General features: G+C 42.5%; 1 protein-coding gene across 5 annotated transcripts in view; it reads left to right on the top strand.

Moving 5' to 3' along the window:
- kcnn1a (potassium intermediate/small conductance calcium-activated channel, subfamily N, member 1a) overlaps positions 1–16,613 on the top strand; it is an 80,313-nt gene that overhangs the window by 22,293 nt on the left and 41,407 nt on the right. For 2 of the 5 annotated variants that reach the window (XM_033650397.2, XM_078173213.1), the window contains exon 2: positions 13,964–14,437. In XM_033650397.2, the coding sequence (XP_033506288.2) occupies positions 13,964–14,437 (474 nt within the window). Of the gene's footprint in view, positions 1–6,996; positions 7,059–7,294; positions 8,456–8,565; positions 13,878–13,963; positions 14,438–16,613 lie in introns of those variants that run through there. The other 3 variants (XM_078173211.1, XM_078173214.1, XM_078173212.1) reach the window with 3 other exon arrangements.

The raw sequence follows: 16,613 nt of genomic DNA, 5'->3' as shown, positions 1-16,613 counted from the left end.
TAGGTCTGGATGTGAGACTACTTTGATATTAAGAGATAATAATATCCTTCAGAAGTGTCAGTCATGCTGAATCTAAAAATATTTGTATTATGTGTTCAAATGTGGCAGAGTTATGACTCCAGGAGAAAGGAGGCCTCCTCCTTCAACTCTCCCTCACAGTTTGAAATCCTCTGCTTTAAGGGTGCTGTCAGACCTAGAGTTGTCTTGCTTTGGTCTGAATCAGGGACTTATTTTGTGACAAAGTTGTATAACTGCCTAGAGTTGGTTCGTGTTCTCACGGCAGCATTTACAAGCGGACCAGATCAAATGCCTTGTGTGAGAAAGCTGCTCTTGATTGGTCAGAATTTCCATGCGGGAAAAATCTAGGAAGTAAACCAAACGTTGAAGAAGAGTACACTTGCAAGATAAATGTGACACTTTCTAATGTCACAATGGAGGGACAACTACGCAGGTTGATTTTAGCGCTGCTCATCATTTTTGATGAACCTAACTAACAGGGCAGGTGAAAGCACCCTAAGTCATAAACAGGACATCCTCCCCCCATTTAATTTACTTGTAAAATGGTTCCGTTCTATTTGTACAAGAACATTTCCTGTCGTGTGTATTGTATATGGTTGCCAGTATCAGTCTATCCTTTATGTCCCCGATCTACAAATCAAGTTTCTAACAACCCGCCTCCTTTAATTTGCTGGAAATTAAAATTGTTCCTAATGAGGCAGTGGGTGTCCCACAGGGAAAGTAACCCCCCCATCAGTTCTAACCCCAATCTCCCCAGGACCTAGTTTATAAACCGCACACTCACACAGGTTCACATGGAGTAACCTTGTCCTAATTATAATAGCATTGTGTCTCTGTTGAACACAGCGCGTTATTAGTCCTAACAATAACACATTCCCACAGGCATGTACTCATGTCCTTTTTCTCCATGGAGGGTTTGTCTTGTTTTTGCCTACTTTTTTGTTGTTAATCTCTGAGAGAAGAGAAAGGGGGGGAGTGAGGGAGGCCGAGTTCTGCTAGAGGCCAATGAATTTCTCTGTTATCAAGCTACCATCATTTGTAACTGCATGTTGTGTGTACAGTGAATTCTTTAGACACAGAATTAAATCTCATATTTTTTACTTTGATAATGAATAGTAGCTGTTGTATAGCTACCACGACCCTGCATGTGTCATACATTATTTACTAAGATGTTTTTAGAATCATCTTTTTTACACTAATGTGCACATACTGTCGTAGTGATATTGTTCTCTTCATCTTCTTCTGCAGGGCTTTTCTGTCTGTTGTATTACTGTATATTTTTGTCACTGTAAAATACACAAAATAACAAACTAATAATGGCCACATCGTGTTTCAGATGACTCATAGTTGGAGTGAATGTGATCTTTAAAGGATGCCAACACTGAACCAAACAGTGAAAGAATCTCATCTTGTTTCTGCTGTGACTTAATGCTATTGCCATATTTTAAGTCTAGTTATTTGCCTCAGTAAAGGTTATAGCTTCCCCGAGGCGACTGCAGTGCTGAACTTGATTTTTTTTTATTGTATTGACACAATTTATTGTGTGTAGATTTTATTGTTGGCTTTTATTTTCTTGCTGAGTTGCTGTGTTGGGTCTTCCCCCTGGGGATTCCATTAAAGCCACCAGCAGTAATGGAGGCTGCATTGCAGACCCCTACCACTTGCAGCTAATCGTCCTCACTGACTGACGGTGAGCATTTAAGCTGGCTTTAGGGCTCCAGGTGGTGGTCATGACAGTTTGGGTTGTCAAAAATGCAGCTTCCATTACAGATGATTCATTCAGTTACACCCACAAGACCTCAGTACTCAGAAATTCATTTAAAATCATCCTTGACGATGCCAGTTAGAGCTGGAACGATTTATTGATTTGTTGGCTTGTTAGTAGCTATCTGTGTTAGCACAGAGAGCAACAATAGCTTAGCTTCCTAATAGGCAAACAGGGCACGCAGTGAGTCAGAGGGGTAGTAAATTTAGGAACACCCCCTACTGGAGTACAAGCAAGCAGCAAACTCCGGGGCTGAAAAACGTCTGCCAGTTCTTTGAATGGCCACTTGAGGCCACCTCCAGAAGCCAGTCAGTCCCCATAGACCCCCATGTTAAAATGCCCAAATTTACAGCAGACAAAAACATGTTTACAGCCTGGTACAAAAAACAGTTTTGGTCTCTATAGCTAACTCCCCCCTCAATGACAACTGTACCAGGGGTGAATTTAAAGGAGTGAAAGTCACCCCTTTAAATTTTGTATGCATAATTAAGGGCAGGCCGCTTTGAGTGACAGGCTGCCAATAGTGTCCTCGGCTTCTTAGTCAGATCCACCTCTCGCTAATCCACAGCGCCAGCCTTTGGCCAAAATATGGTCACTTCTGGCTCCAAGAAATCAAGAGGGTGGCAGCCAAAATTCGGAACATGAGGCTTCCAAATCGGAGTCCACAAACCAATGGATGACAATGAGTGATTTTTACAGTCTGTGAGGTTTGCGGTTCATATCCAGGGTGGGGGGTTCGAACCTGGGGGTGGGGGAGCCCTTCTGTGGGGAGCTTGCATGTTCTCCCTGTGTCAGCGTGGGTTTTCTCTGGGTACTCCAGCTTCCTCCAACAGTCCAAAGACATGCAGGTTAATTGGTGACTCTAGTTTGACCGTAGGTGTGAATGTGAGTGTGAATGGTTGTCTGTCTCTATGTGTCAGCCCTGTGTTAGTCTGGCGACCTGTCCAGGGTGTACTCTGCCTCCCAGCAACCCCCAACAGGATAAGCACTTACGGAAAATGAATGAATGAATGAATGAATGACAGCTTCTCAAAAGTGGAGCCAAAACCTCTCGTTTGCCCCCGGTTGCTGGCTGCACTTTGGGTCACAAACCCCATTCCCTCCATCTTTGTGGATGGACCATGGGCTGAACTAAATGATCAAAGTACACGTCAAGCACATTTTTCCCAAAGACTTTCTGCCATTTTAGGTCGTTCTTGTCACGCTGATGTAGTGTTACTTTTTCTGATAAGTTTGAGTTTAGTTAGTTATATGACGCCATAAAAAGGGGGTTTAACATCATCATTGACAGCTGTGTTGGTTATTTGATCTTTCGCCAAGCCCCGCCTCTTTGTGATGGACTGTAACTAACTAGAAATATGATCATATTTTTGGAAAAATGAAACAGTGATTCCAGAGAGAAGCAGACAGAGGGGTCTACAGTCTGTGTTTGAAGGATATATCCAGGATGTCAAACTGACTCAGCAGCAACAACAGGTTAAAAAGACAAAGACAGTTAGAAGCTAAAGCCGAACTATAGGCTACAGATCACAGTGTAAAAGTGAACCACCACATCACTGCTGATCGCCACACAAGACAATGAATATAAAGGGAAACTTTGCTGATATCGAACCAGCTGTGTGGCATCGCAGTGTGTGCTGATGAACGTTGTTTGGTCCGGCCTGATGCCACATTATGATTGGCCAGTCTGCGTCTGGGAGCAGTATTTTATGAAGGATTGATTGGTGTGCTAGCTATCAGTGGCGCTGCTTGTGATTGGGTGGGACTAGAGACAATATGGAATCTCATATCACAGTATTCATATTTAATCAGTACTCAGTTGCTGTATTGTGTGATACTGTGTTTGAACAGCTGCTATTAGAGCTACAAAGTTCTTCAATACACCAAGAGAACCCCTGGATGTGACCTTTGGTTGATGTAATCTGCCAACTATATAAGAAATGTACCTCATTTAATTGTGAAGTGATCCTTTTGGTTTGTCGCAGCATTACTGATGATACACACTAAACATAAACTAATCCATACAATCACACATGAGTACATGTGGGACAGGAAATGTCTGAATAAATGTATGAGGTGAAAAAAACACACTTGGCAACGTGCTTTTCATGTGCTTCATCACACGTATCCCAGTCTTGTCCCACACACACGTGAGCCGCTCACTTCAGTGCACATCAAGCAGTTGTCGGTACGCCTGCTGAATGTACCAGATATGTGATGTCAGCGCGAGAATATTCTGTGAAAACTCTTTGAACATCGGCTGCCTCTACAATCTCCAGGACTGTCGTGTCTTCCTGAAACACTTACAATAGCTTCGACTTATCCTGCAGAAGGGCAAAAGCAGCCATTATTTAACAGCAGACATCCCTACAGAGATATAAGGACATGAAGTATAGGGCGATAAGACTCGGCACATAGAGGCTCACCCTTTCCACTCCTGCAAGCAAAATCGCATTTCTGCTTTAGACACTGATAAAGATGATAAATTTTAATTCTTGGAGTTATCCCTGAGACATGATACGTACGCCTGTGCAATTCATTTTGGAGCTTTAGATGCTATAACAAGATCGCATTAAATATATATTGTTTGGTTCCATCACTGCAGCACACAGAGAGCTGCGATGGAGGATTTTCCTTTATGAATGTGGGGCTGCAGCCTCCGGTTTTCCTCCGTCTTTACCAGCACTGAGTAATGATCCACATGCTGGTCAGGGATGGACGGAAGAGCCCCGATGCCTGCTGGCCTGTCAGAGAAATGTGACAGCGTCTAGTGTGCAGGGACAAACTGGAGAGTATAGCCTGCAGCTCTCAATCACTCCAGGGGCTGGCAGAGACACCCACAGGGAGCTGTCTTCCCTCTTTTTCATTTATCTCTTTCTTTTCCACCCTCCCCGTCTTTCATGTTCCCTCAATTTCTGCCTTATTTTCCCCGCTCTTCCTTCTTCGTCGTTCTCCTTCGTGTTCCTCCTTTCATGTCAGCCTTGTCAGCACCCGTCGCAGATTTTACACACTCGCATACACGTGGATCTTCTCAAACAATTCCTCCCCGTGCTTGTTCCGTCGCTGCACACTGTCTGCGTCAATATCCGACCTAATCCGGTGCCTGGCTGAGGCTCAGCTTGTTCAACTAGCACACATATGCACACATCCACCCACCCACCCACATACAACACACACGTAATTAAACAGACTGGCACCCACATGCTCAAACTCGCAAACAAACACAACGAATTGAACACACTTGATTTTATAATGCACAATTCCATTTTTAGGGTCTTTAAGCCTTTAACACTGCAGCACAGAAGCCCCACACAACACTGAAGAATGAGGATTTTCTATTAGATTTGAGCCGGCTGGAGAGAGACACACAGAGTGAGGGAGAGAGGAGCGTGGCAGAGAGTTGCCTTCATTTAAACTGTTCTGCACTGAGGCTTTTCAATTTGATTATGAGGCTCCATTTCATAGAGCCTGGATGCCGCGTGCCATTCAGAATGAAATTGAGCCGTCGGTCGGCTGGACGAGCAGCCTCCCCGCATCTCCTCTGTGGGGGCATTGGGGGACAACAAGGGCAACGCTGGCCCGCCGTGCCCTTTCGCCGCTCTGTTTAGTCGGGTTGCAGGGGAAATGCGAAAAGCGACAGAGCTCGAGCAGCTGGCTAAGTGGGCGAGAGTATGGAATTGATGGAGGCTGCTTTGAGGTTTTGGAATGTGATGTGAGGACTCCTGCTGCAAAGTCTGTGAAGGACTTTTTAGTTTTACAGAGGAAAAAGTCAGGCATACATCTTGTTATAGTGCCTTAGTTCTTCAATGTGCCTGTACAGATGTTCTCTCTCTTATTTGTGTCTCTTTAAAGGAATGCTTCAACCCACAAATAATTATTTGTATATCAATTACTCACCTTATGTTAGGTTGAATTCTGGAAGAAAACTGTTTTTCTCTCATGTTTCCATGCTGAACAAACAATCAACAAACTGAGAAAACTCTTGATGAATTGAAGTCATAGGGGTCCAACAAGAAAACTTTATCAAAACAACCATTTACAAACTCTCACACAACTCGTGCAGTATGATCCAAATCTTATTTATCTTATGCTCAGTTCCTCCCAAACACACGCACTTTGCTAAAACCTTAGTATTTAAAACTGAGCTGAAAGTGAAACTTGTCTATGCTCTTTTTAAAGCCAGACTCCATTGACAAAAACAGTAATTTTACTTTGCTGAACATGGGAGCTGCTGGTCTACCACTGTTTCGATTTGTTATGCCTTCTATACACTGTGCGATTTTAGCACCATTGCAAGACCATTGCATGACACACTGTGAGACGTGGATCTAATAAACTTTGGTACAACGTCAAGTTTGATGTGTGCAGATTGTACGATGGCCGCTTACTACTGAATCACAGGTTACAACGTACGTCAATATGCAACGTCAACAGCATACACCGCATCAGCGTACGTCATCCATCTGCGCCACCATAGGTAGCTTGCTCACCTGGAAGTTGCAGTTCCTCCGCAATTTCCTTCCATGCAGCATCTTTTTTCTCACGGTCATGATAGCAGCTGGAGGAAACATCAAATAAACAAAGCTTCTGCTGCCACAGCTCCACCAAACTTTCGTCTTTCTGGGATTTCCACAGACTTCTTTTTGTTCGTTTTACCTCCATGGCAAGCGATCATTTGTTTGGGTTTAGCGCCAGTGTCGTGGTGACCATTGTGTCATTTCGTGCTGCATTTCTATTGGTTGATTAGTAGACGTAGGTTGTAGTAGCTGTCACACTGTGAGATAGTCATCCTAAATTTCTGACACCGTCAGAATTTTATCTCAGGTTATCTTTGGTCGCAAGACATTGACAATGGCTGTCCTTGAACCTGTCTCAGTGCAACGTAAGACCACCGTTTTAGAGCCACGAACAAAGATATCACCACGTTTCTCCCACAATGGCCATCTTTCATCTGGGACAGCCCAAAATCGCACAGTGGATACCGGCCATAAGTTTGTCTGTGGTATTGTGTGACCTTAGTGTTTTAAAGGGTTAGTTCAGATTCACCAAAATCACACAATAACACAAACAAACTACTGATCAAGGCGGCGGTAGACCAGCAGCTCCCTTGTTCAGCAGGGTAAAATTACTGTTTTTGTCAATGGAGTCTGGCTGTAAAGAGAGCATAGATAAGTTTCACTTTCAGTTCTGTACCTGGTCAGAAAGGGCTGTCGGTTTGGAAAGTACTGAGCACACGACTGGATAAATGAGACTTGGATTATACTGCACGAGTTGTGTGAGTTTGTAAATGGATGTTTTGATATATACTTTGCTGTTGTTCAGCATGGACTCAAGAATTTTCTGTAATTGGATTCTTTGTTCACTGTAGAGACCTGCGAGAAAAACAAAGTATTCTTAGTGAATTCAGTGTAACACAAGGTGAGTAGTTAATGTACAAATGATCATTTTGTGGGTGAAGCATTCCTTCAAGATGAAAGCCCTTCCCTGACGTGTAATAATGCAGACAGTCAGTGTTCATACAAACGGCCGTCATGGGGCGGCTGCAGTCCTGACCTGGTTCAGTGACTGATGAGCACCAGAAACAGGTAACTAAAGCTGAGGGTGTAACAGCAGCCCTGCTCTCCTGGTGTCCATCATCAATCCTGTTCATTTACCTTATTGGAGCAACACTTCCTGGGACGTTCTCCTTTTACGTCTCAGGCTCCTGACTGTCACAACATGGCCTTTTTACTCTGATCAATCGTCATGTAATTGGTCTTCGGAAACTTAATTCAGGGTACGTTCACAATATACAGAAATGTTTTAAGGGGAGATTAATTATCTTAAAGAAAATACCTCTTTTCCTAATCTAACTTCATGAATGGAGGAACCCATAGCTTTGCAAAGACAGATTACTTTTACATGGCTTTATTTAAATTATAGTTTTAGATAGTTTAGAGTAATTTATCAAGCACATTAATCACGTGTTCAGTTTGAAATTCCAAGGCAAATATCAGTGAGAGCCCATGCAGGAAATGGTGTGTTTGTCCAGTGTTAAAGTCTGTCAATGATCTTATTGTACAGATGCTTACTCAGAGTTCAGAGTTCACTTTGCTCTATGAATCCACACCTTGAACCAACATGAACAATGATGTTCTTTGTCTTGCTGGTGTCTTATTAACTGTGGTGGTAGGACAAGGATGCTATTTATTGTAGGGTTGGTGGTTCAAACCAACATACTGAACGGTAATACTCTTAAACTGTTAAGACAATGGTGAGATAAACAGTAAAAATACACTGATGTACTTTAAATTAGAGAAAGTAATGTTTTCTACAAACATGCACAACCTTTGTTTGAGCTAGTTGTCTTGGATTTTTCCCTCAGATATTATAGTCCAAGAACCAAATTTACATATCAAGCATCTCAGACCCACTCTGAAAGTTTGACTGGGTCTAAAAATACTCCGAGCTCAGAGCAGGAGCTTCAGAGTTATTTACTTCCTACACAAAAGCAGGAAATTCTCTTTTGACAATGAATGACATCATGTTGTGACACTCAAAACCAAAAGAATAATGATGTTTTGTAGTTGTTCAGTACAAGTTATGCTGGGGATTCGACATGTTCAAAAGACTGACAGGCGGATCTACTGTAGAGCTTGATGCGAGGAAAAAAAGCAAGCTATTTAAGCACCGGTGAGGACTTTAAAAATATTTCCCCAAATGTATTAAAATAACTCAGTACAGCAATATTTCTGTTATCTTTGATGCTGTTCAGCCATTATATGCATTGGCTAACAATATTTGTCAGGATGATTTTGCACTGGCTGGTCTTCTGTCATGGTCTGTAAATATGCTTAAGTGATATTTTTGATATATAGTTGTCGTAGTGAGTGTGAGTTATTGCTGATGCTGAGAATCCCAGGAGCGTCAAGACTTCTGAAATTTTGTGTGGCAGGAAAATAATTACATATTCTACCTCTTGCTGCATCTGATTTGCCTTTTGCAGAATGGGAAGAATCAGAAACGAGACATTTAAACCACTCACCATCTTTAAAGGAACTGTATTCGACATTCAGAGCGTATTTATGATCCAGAGTCTGAGCTGGTATTGTGGTTCTCAACATGGCTGGTGGCTGAGTTGATGGCGAGCAGCTAGCACTGCTACCAGTCCAACAGTGCTATTCACTGGCAACAGTGCTGACTGAGCAAACAGTTTTAACAAGGGATGGGCATTTTAAGTAACTTTTGTATTTTAGTACCCACATTAAATTATAAAGTACTCAAGTACTTGCAAAACACACAAACAAAAAAGCAGTCTTACATAAGGGTAGGAATCTAAATCATCCAACAACAGAAAACAAGTGCAATGTGGAGAACATTTTTTGAATAACAAAGCTTCAATTAGCCTTTTTAACCATAGATTTAATGTTGACATAAGAAAAATCTGGTATAGGTTTGCTGCCGCACTCAAGAGACTGTCCCTGGAGTCCGGTTCTGCTCTCCTCCTGGTCAGTTCAATGTCTGGCCAATTAGCATGAGCTAACACAGTAGCGGTGGCTAACATCCGACAGCAAGTCATTTAATGGTCCCAACAAACTCCCACTAAAACACCTCTACTCAGTCATTAAACCTGTTAATAACCTTTAGGTAACATTAGCTGTAGGATGATAACAGTTAGCCCTGTCACTGTGTGTGCGGGCCCCTTACCAACTGTTCGTCTGTGCTGAGCTCACACTCCCGCAGCAGTAGTGCTATGACCATAGACATAGACTGCCAATGCCTGATATGACTAATAGAATGACCGTCATTCACTTTCTATCTGTGGTAAACAAAGAGAGAAAGCAACAGCGGGGCAAGGAGACACTGAGTAAAGCAATACACTGCAGGCAGCTCTGTAATAGAGTCAAATTTTACCCATTTAAAAAAAAACTTGCACATGTGGGAGGTTGGGCCATAATTGCTCGATACCAGGAGTTTTCAGTGTTGGAGCAGGGACCCCCGCTGCATAAACCGCATAAAATTGCATTGCATATTAAAGTGGGTGGATGGAGATTGTCTGGCAGAGGGCCGTATCAGCCTCAGGGGGAACCGTTGGGTGGGTGTCAGGCTTTTATGACACCACGGTACTGCCACTGTGAGTCGGGATAGCGTTATCAGCGGTAACCACTGGTGTAGTGGAGGGTATAAGCACATATACAGGGTATACCCACCTCTTTTTCTGGCTGTTTACAGTATACCCACTTATAAGCCAGAAACCCACTGGAATACATAGGAGAGTGTACCCACTTCCTCCTCTGTAACCTACCCATCTACCAAGTAGTTCAGGCACCTCATCAACTACTAGTGCAATACATGTGCAGCCGGACTGGCTACCACAACAAAGTACAGGGAAGCTCAGATTGCATCAAACGCAGAGTTAGCGTGACTTCATTCTTTGATCAGGATGCCAATAAGGCACAGACACGCCAAACCATTATCAAAGAACTAGCAGTGTGGAAAGCCTCACATTGCCTGTGTCTCAGCCAGAAAGTTGCACATGAACACACCACAAAGACTACAGCCAACAGCCAACCAGCACGTACGTTATGCACCTGCTTGAGAGGAAATAACTCTCCACCCCAGCAGAAGGTCGTAGTCTGTATTTGTCATTCAAAAAGGGAAACGGGAAAACCGTCTTATCGCTATTTACCCAATTAGCACATTAACAACACGATCAAATGTTGAAAGAACAAAGCATATTTCCAATTAAAAAAAAAAACAGCATTAGAAGTTTCTGCTAAAGAACTCAGTGACTAAAGAAAAATAATCTTATCTTTTGTTCAAGGTTGATTTGATCTCACATCCTCGGACTTAAGCAATTTGTTTACTTCCCTCAGTTCCGTTTCTCTTCCGGTGTGCTGAGCTTATCTGACAGAGCACTTTCATTAACCAACAGACTCTGCCATTGCTGATTCAACATGCTGAATTGGCTGAAAAAAAGCAGACAAGGGTCGACAAGGGCCAACGGTGGGGGACACACGAGGGCAACTAGGGCGACAGACGATCACTGACAGCCCAATAGTGACCCATGGCCGATTGTCGGCTTAGTGTGTCAGGGCCTTTACTCCTCTATATCTTCACATAGCAAGTAGTTTGCTGCTATCTTGTAATTCTGAATGTTGTATACAGCACCTTTAAGGACCTTTCTGTTCTTTTCATTAGCAGAACTGAAATTAAATTGCAAAATTCAGCACACTCTGTTCTATTTTCATCTTCAAATACAGAACAACATCCTGACCACTATTGCCATATCAGCATCTATTTCTGCAGTATTTCCTGTCATTCAAACCTAAAGTTCACTCACTGCACAGTCTTCGAAAGTTTAGAGGGGTCCTAATGGCACAGATTAAAAAGCAATTTAATACAGAAAAGGGGATTAGAAACACTATGGGCTGCACTAATCCTTAACCTTTAGTCCTGTTCTCATGGAGCCACAATATGCGCAAGACGATAGCATCACAGGACTGGAGTTAGTAAATTTCCATTAGGGCCGCCCTTCTTTATTCCCACCAGCACATTTAAAGGCATTAGGCATGCTTTGTCAAGGCTAATAAAAAGGGCCAGCAGTACTATCACACCCCCCCAACTTGTTTCGGAAAAAGCACTGTTCCATGTGAAGTTTTCATAACCCATTATGATAATCTGCCCGAGTCTCTGAAGGGCAGGGGATAGACAGGCAGATAGATGCTTCTGGGGTGACTGCTCTACAGCCTCTGCATGGATTGAACATTTTCTGTCTCCGTAACCGGGACAGAAACTCACTCCTATCTGCCAAGAAGAGCAGAAACGATAGACAGCTCAATGCAGCAAGAGAAGAGTCTACACGGCATCGTTCCAGAAAAGAAAAATAGTAGCATTATGTGCAGGTGATAAAGAAGTAAAGTAAGAAAAAAAGTGAAATATATATTCTCTCCTATCACTGTGAAATTAGAAATTATATACACAATGTAATATTTATTGGTAGGGCATGTGTATATGCACCTGTGCTTTTCTGCTTGCCCCTAAGTTGCCCCTAACCTTCAACAGACACTATGTACAGTACACTGTCCTTGGAGTTTCAAAGGAAATGGGTTCCCTTGTTTTCCTCTTAAAATAGTGGGAATCTCGCATTTAGTCTCTGTGGTACGCCTGATTTGAGAAGGTCCACATTCCGTTCTCTTCCTCTTATCTCTGCAGGGGAAGAGTGTTTCTCTGATAGGAAACAGGGTCACGCCAAGCATTAATCATTCATATCTAAATTTGTGCAGCGCAAAGATTCAATTTTCTGCACTTTGTAGGGTCCACTATTGGTTATATGGCTTTATTTATACATCAAAGTCCATTCATTATTTATTTGTTTTTCAGCCATCCAATTTTTATGCCATTTTCTTTAAGGAAACTCCGGAAACATACAGTCAGACAAAGGAACTTTTCAACTGTTGTAGTTTAACTGTAAAACTGTGATTAGCATGTTTTTCATATCACAGGCTTGAACTTAAATGAAAGCAATTATGCTCATTTTCAGGTTCATACTTCAGTTTCAGTAGAACAACTAGAACATTTTTACATGCTTTGATTGTCAAATCAAAAAAATATTCTGATACTTTCTGTGCTGGAACACCTGTATTCACCCTCTGTCTGAGAAGGCCATTTTAGCACCTATCTTTATAACCCTTTATAACAGACATACCACGGATGGCCTTGGAGAATCATTGTTTGCATGATCCTATTTAAATAGCAAGTGCATTCATTCTTTTTTTTCAGCAGAGAGCCAAGGCTTCTGTCTTCCTCGCCATCATGTCATGACCTTATGTTACTTTGCCTCACGGGCCGTACAAACATGGTATTTCGTAGTAATTATGCAAACGTTTCCCAAGGAATCTCCCCGTAATGGCTGTGGGAGGTCATTGTTTCCATAATCCTGCATGTACCAATCTAAAATAAAAACTGTAACAACCTGAAGATTTGTTCTTTTTGCAGCTGAGAGCTAAGGCTTTTGTCTTCCTTGTCATCACACTTGGGATGACGTTACTGCGCTACATTATATGTGGTGCAAAATGCATGGTGGTGTCAGAAGAATGGATGATGAATCTATGACAATGCCTTTGCACTCTCCTCATAAAAATGAGCAAATCTCAAAAACTAAATAATCTACATAGTTCAAATAACTTATGGAGTGTTAAGAAATGTTTTGTTTATGTTCATAAATTTAAAAATCTTTTGGATCAACATGTTATGTGTTTTTATTTTGTAAAAAGACCTTAAAAAGATTGTTGGGATATAAAGCATTTAAAATACTCCAAGAAATGACATCATAATAATCAGAAATACGGACAATTAGTGTTGCAGAATTCAAAGGGTTAAGGCCCCCTCCCGAAAAAGCCCATGGTTGGCATTGCTGGGTCTTCCTTATCTCTGAATCTCTGCACCATCATTGCAGCTGGTGAATTGCTGTAACGGAGAATAACTGCACTTTTGACCATGAAAACCACCACCAAAAGCCTCTTAACACAGCTGGACATGTTCTAGCAGGGATATGATCCAAAATCGACACCAGCAACCAAGATTATATGTTTCCCTGTCGTTAGCATGTAGCTACATGTAGCACTGTACACGACATAATGCAGTTGCGTGCCATTTTAAGAAATCTGGCACACTATGATGTCATACTGTAGCCAAAGTATTAAAAAAACTGTTGGAAATGGAGTGTTAAAATCAGTAGGAGGATTACTTCTACATTTGTTTACCTCGTTATTTGACAATTTGGCCACATTAAAATGAGCATCCTTCATTGTGACACCGGGCTATATAGAAGACACAAAATACAGAAAAGCATGTAGGTCTCCTTTAAAATGAACAACCCCGTCTCTGTTAGCTGCTCTCAGTCTATGCTTCTCAGAAAAAGAAGAGTATTTGGGACTTTCAAACAATAACTGTTGATATTTTGGTTCATACTGTATGTTTGGCCACATGTCCTGCTGAGCACTAAATCTGTCTGCTTTTATAACCAAAATTGTTTTGCAAGATCCTTCCCTCTCTGTGCCCTCTCCAGAGCCACAGAGGTGTAACTCCCACATCAATGCTCTATTTAAAACCTGTATGTGTCTCTTCAACCTACTGTCAGTTTTTACACCTTTTTTGTTGTGATAGTATTGTATTTATCACTCTTCTTCCCGTTCACAGGCCACTACTGAGCAGAAGAAGCTGAGCCATGCTGGATCCAAGCCCTCCCTCTCCGAGAGCAGCGGCCGACTCCCTCAGATAGCCATGAACACCTGCAAGTACAATGGCGGAGTGGTGAGACCACTAGTGGGCAGCCTGGCGTCCTCGTCGCGCCGCAACCTCGCGGAGCTCGACTCGGAGACGCAGCCCTTGCAGACGCTGCACAGCTCTGGCCTGGAGGTGGTGGTGTCCAAGGGCAACGGCGGCGAAGACCCCAGCAAGGCGTCCAACGAGAGCTTGGTCAGGGAGGGCAGTGGGCGTGGCGGAGGCAGGGCGCCGCAGAAGAAGAACAGGGACATTGGCTACAAGCTCGGCCACCGGAGGGCGCTGTTTGAGAAGCGGAAGCGGCTCAGCGACTACGCACTCATCTTCGGGATGTTTGGGATTGTTGTCATGGTGACAGAGACGGAACTGTCATGGGGGGTTTACACTAAGGTGGGTTGTGCATGTGTGTGATGCATGAGTGGGAGCTTTGTGTGTTGTCACTGCCTTTGTTAATTTTTGATTTGTGTGGGGTTTGTAGCTGTCACATTTATGAAGAGTGATTATTAGCACAGACACTGACATACATTATCTAACAAAGGTGATGGGAATATTGCACAAATACAAGTCACAAGGAGTGTCATGTGATCTATACTATGACTAACAGTCTATTTATTGGATAAAATGGAATATTTTTTTAATCAGTAATTTCTTGCCTGCTTTTGTTACTAGTTCTTTATTTTCTCAAATATCCAGTTTTTCAATATTGGCATCAGATCGGAGTTTAGCCAAAGGATTGGTTCCACTACTGGTGCCATTGTGGCTGTCTGTTGTTCTCTGTAAAGCCAGCATCTGAAATCACTAGCTCACAGCAGGGGAGGGAGATGGAGAGGGGGATAGCAGAGGAAAGGGGATGAAGAGAGATAGATATGTAGAGACTTAGGCAGAGCAGGAGAGATAAAGACAAGTAGAGATGAAGAGAAAGGTCAAAAGGAATAAAAGATGGGAATGCCATTCCAGATGCCCAACAGCGTCTTTTACTTTAGCAGATCAGAGTAAAGACGACACAGCATACAGTGGGAACATGTGGGACTCTTGACCAAGGACATCAGCAGGGCAGTTTGGTGTCAGGGTCATGGTGACCAGGTCACCACCCCTTGACCTGTTGTTGTCCTTCTCTTTCAGCTGATCACTTCTGCTGTGTCAGGGTATATCGGGAAGAATAGCGCTCACTCAGTGCAGTCAGAGCAGCTTCTACCACAATATTTACAAGGCTGTTTACTTGGGAGCTGACATTGCAGTGCACTGCAGTATATAATAGGTCACAGAGCAGGTGTCTTTCATCTTGGGAAATAAGACCACTTTTTTACCTGTATGTTAGTGAAAACTGAACAGGACTGAAAACACATAAGTGGTTTTGCATGTTTGAGCCCATTAACTACAAATTGTGTATATTTAATCTAAGCATCATCGATTACTTTGGGTCCAAATCCCACATGAAGAACAGGATTTTGACTTACAGCATTATAAAGTTGATATTGCTATCATGTTAGCTAGGGATGCACCGAAATGAAAATTTGTGGCCGAAGCCGAATAATATTAAACGCTTGGCCGAATACTGAGTAGCGAATACCGAATGCCGTTGTTTAGTTTTTCATTAGTTTTTGCAGATGAACCCCCTCCAGATTAGTGTTGTCACGGTACCACAATTGGGACCCACGGTACGATAACAGTGAAAGTATCACGGTTCTGAGTAGTATCAGGATACCACAGCGAAAATGAGGCAGATGTGCCTTTTGTCATTTATAAAAAGATAAATCACTTTTTCTATAGTACATCAATGATATTTCAATGGAATAAATTACTTACTGACTTATTCATACTTTAAAAACGGCATCAATAAATGATTAACATAGGGGGGATCAAAATAAAATAAATAAATGAAATAAAAATCAACCAGCCACCCTCCTCCCCTGACAAGTCCCTTCATAAGTAAAGAACAGTCCCTAAAGTGCAGTGAGGTTTGTGGACCAAGAAATATGAACGGCTTGTTTCTCCTTTGATACGCCCCATACTGTGTGCCGCCATGGCTCGGCTGTTCAGGTACTTTTGGGCAGTCATGACAACAAGTTATTCACCTGGAGCCGGACTTCTCCGTCGCTGGTAACCCGTTATCATGCGCCGCCGTATTTGACAGGAATACGTATTTCTGTCTGTGTCTGTGACCCCACGTTCAACCCACAACCAGCGGGATTCGCCGTTTTGTTTCTGCTGCTGGCTGAAACCTGTACTCACACAGCGTGCTGAATGATTTATTTTGCCCGCACAAAACTATTTTTAGTCGCAAATGCGAGTGCGGTGACGGACATATTAAAATATCGCCACACTGCCGACATTTTACTCCATCCGTCACTGCACACTGTTTTTTTATTCGGCCTTGCTTTTCACTTATTCCACTGAATACCGAATGTGTGTTTTTTTGCAATATTGGGACGAATATATTCGGTTACCGAATATTCGGTGCATCCCTAATGTCAGCAGCTGCCGCTTTACACGTACAGCATTAGCATTAATTTGGAGTCATGCCTCTGGCTACCTGACGAATGTAAGTCCAATATTTATACTTGTT

Source organism: Epinephelus lanceolatus, chromosome 12 (genome assembly GCF_041903045.1).
Source record: "Epinephelus lanceolatus isolate andai-2023 chromosome 12, ASM4190304v1, whole genome shotgun sequence".
Lineage (NCBI taxonomy): Eukaryota > Metazoa > Chordata > Actinopteri > Perciformes > Serranidae > Epinephelus > Epinephelus lanceolatus.
This window is presented reverse-complemented; position numbering and strand designations above follow the sequence as displayed.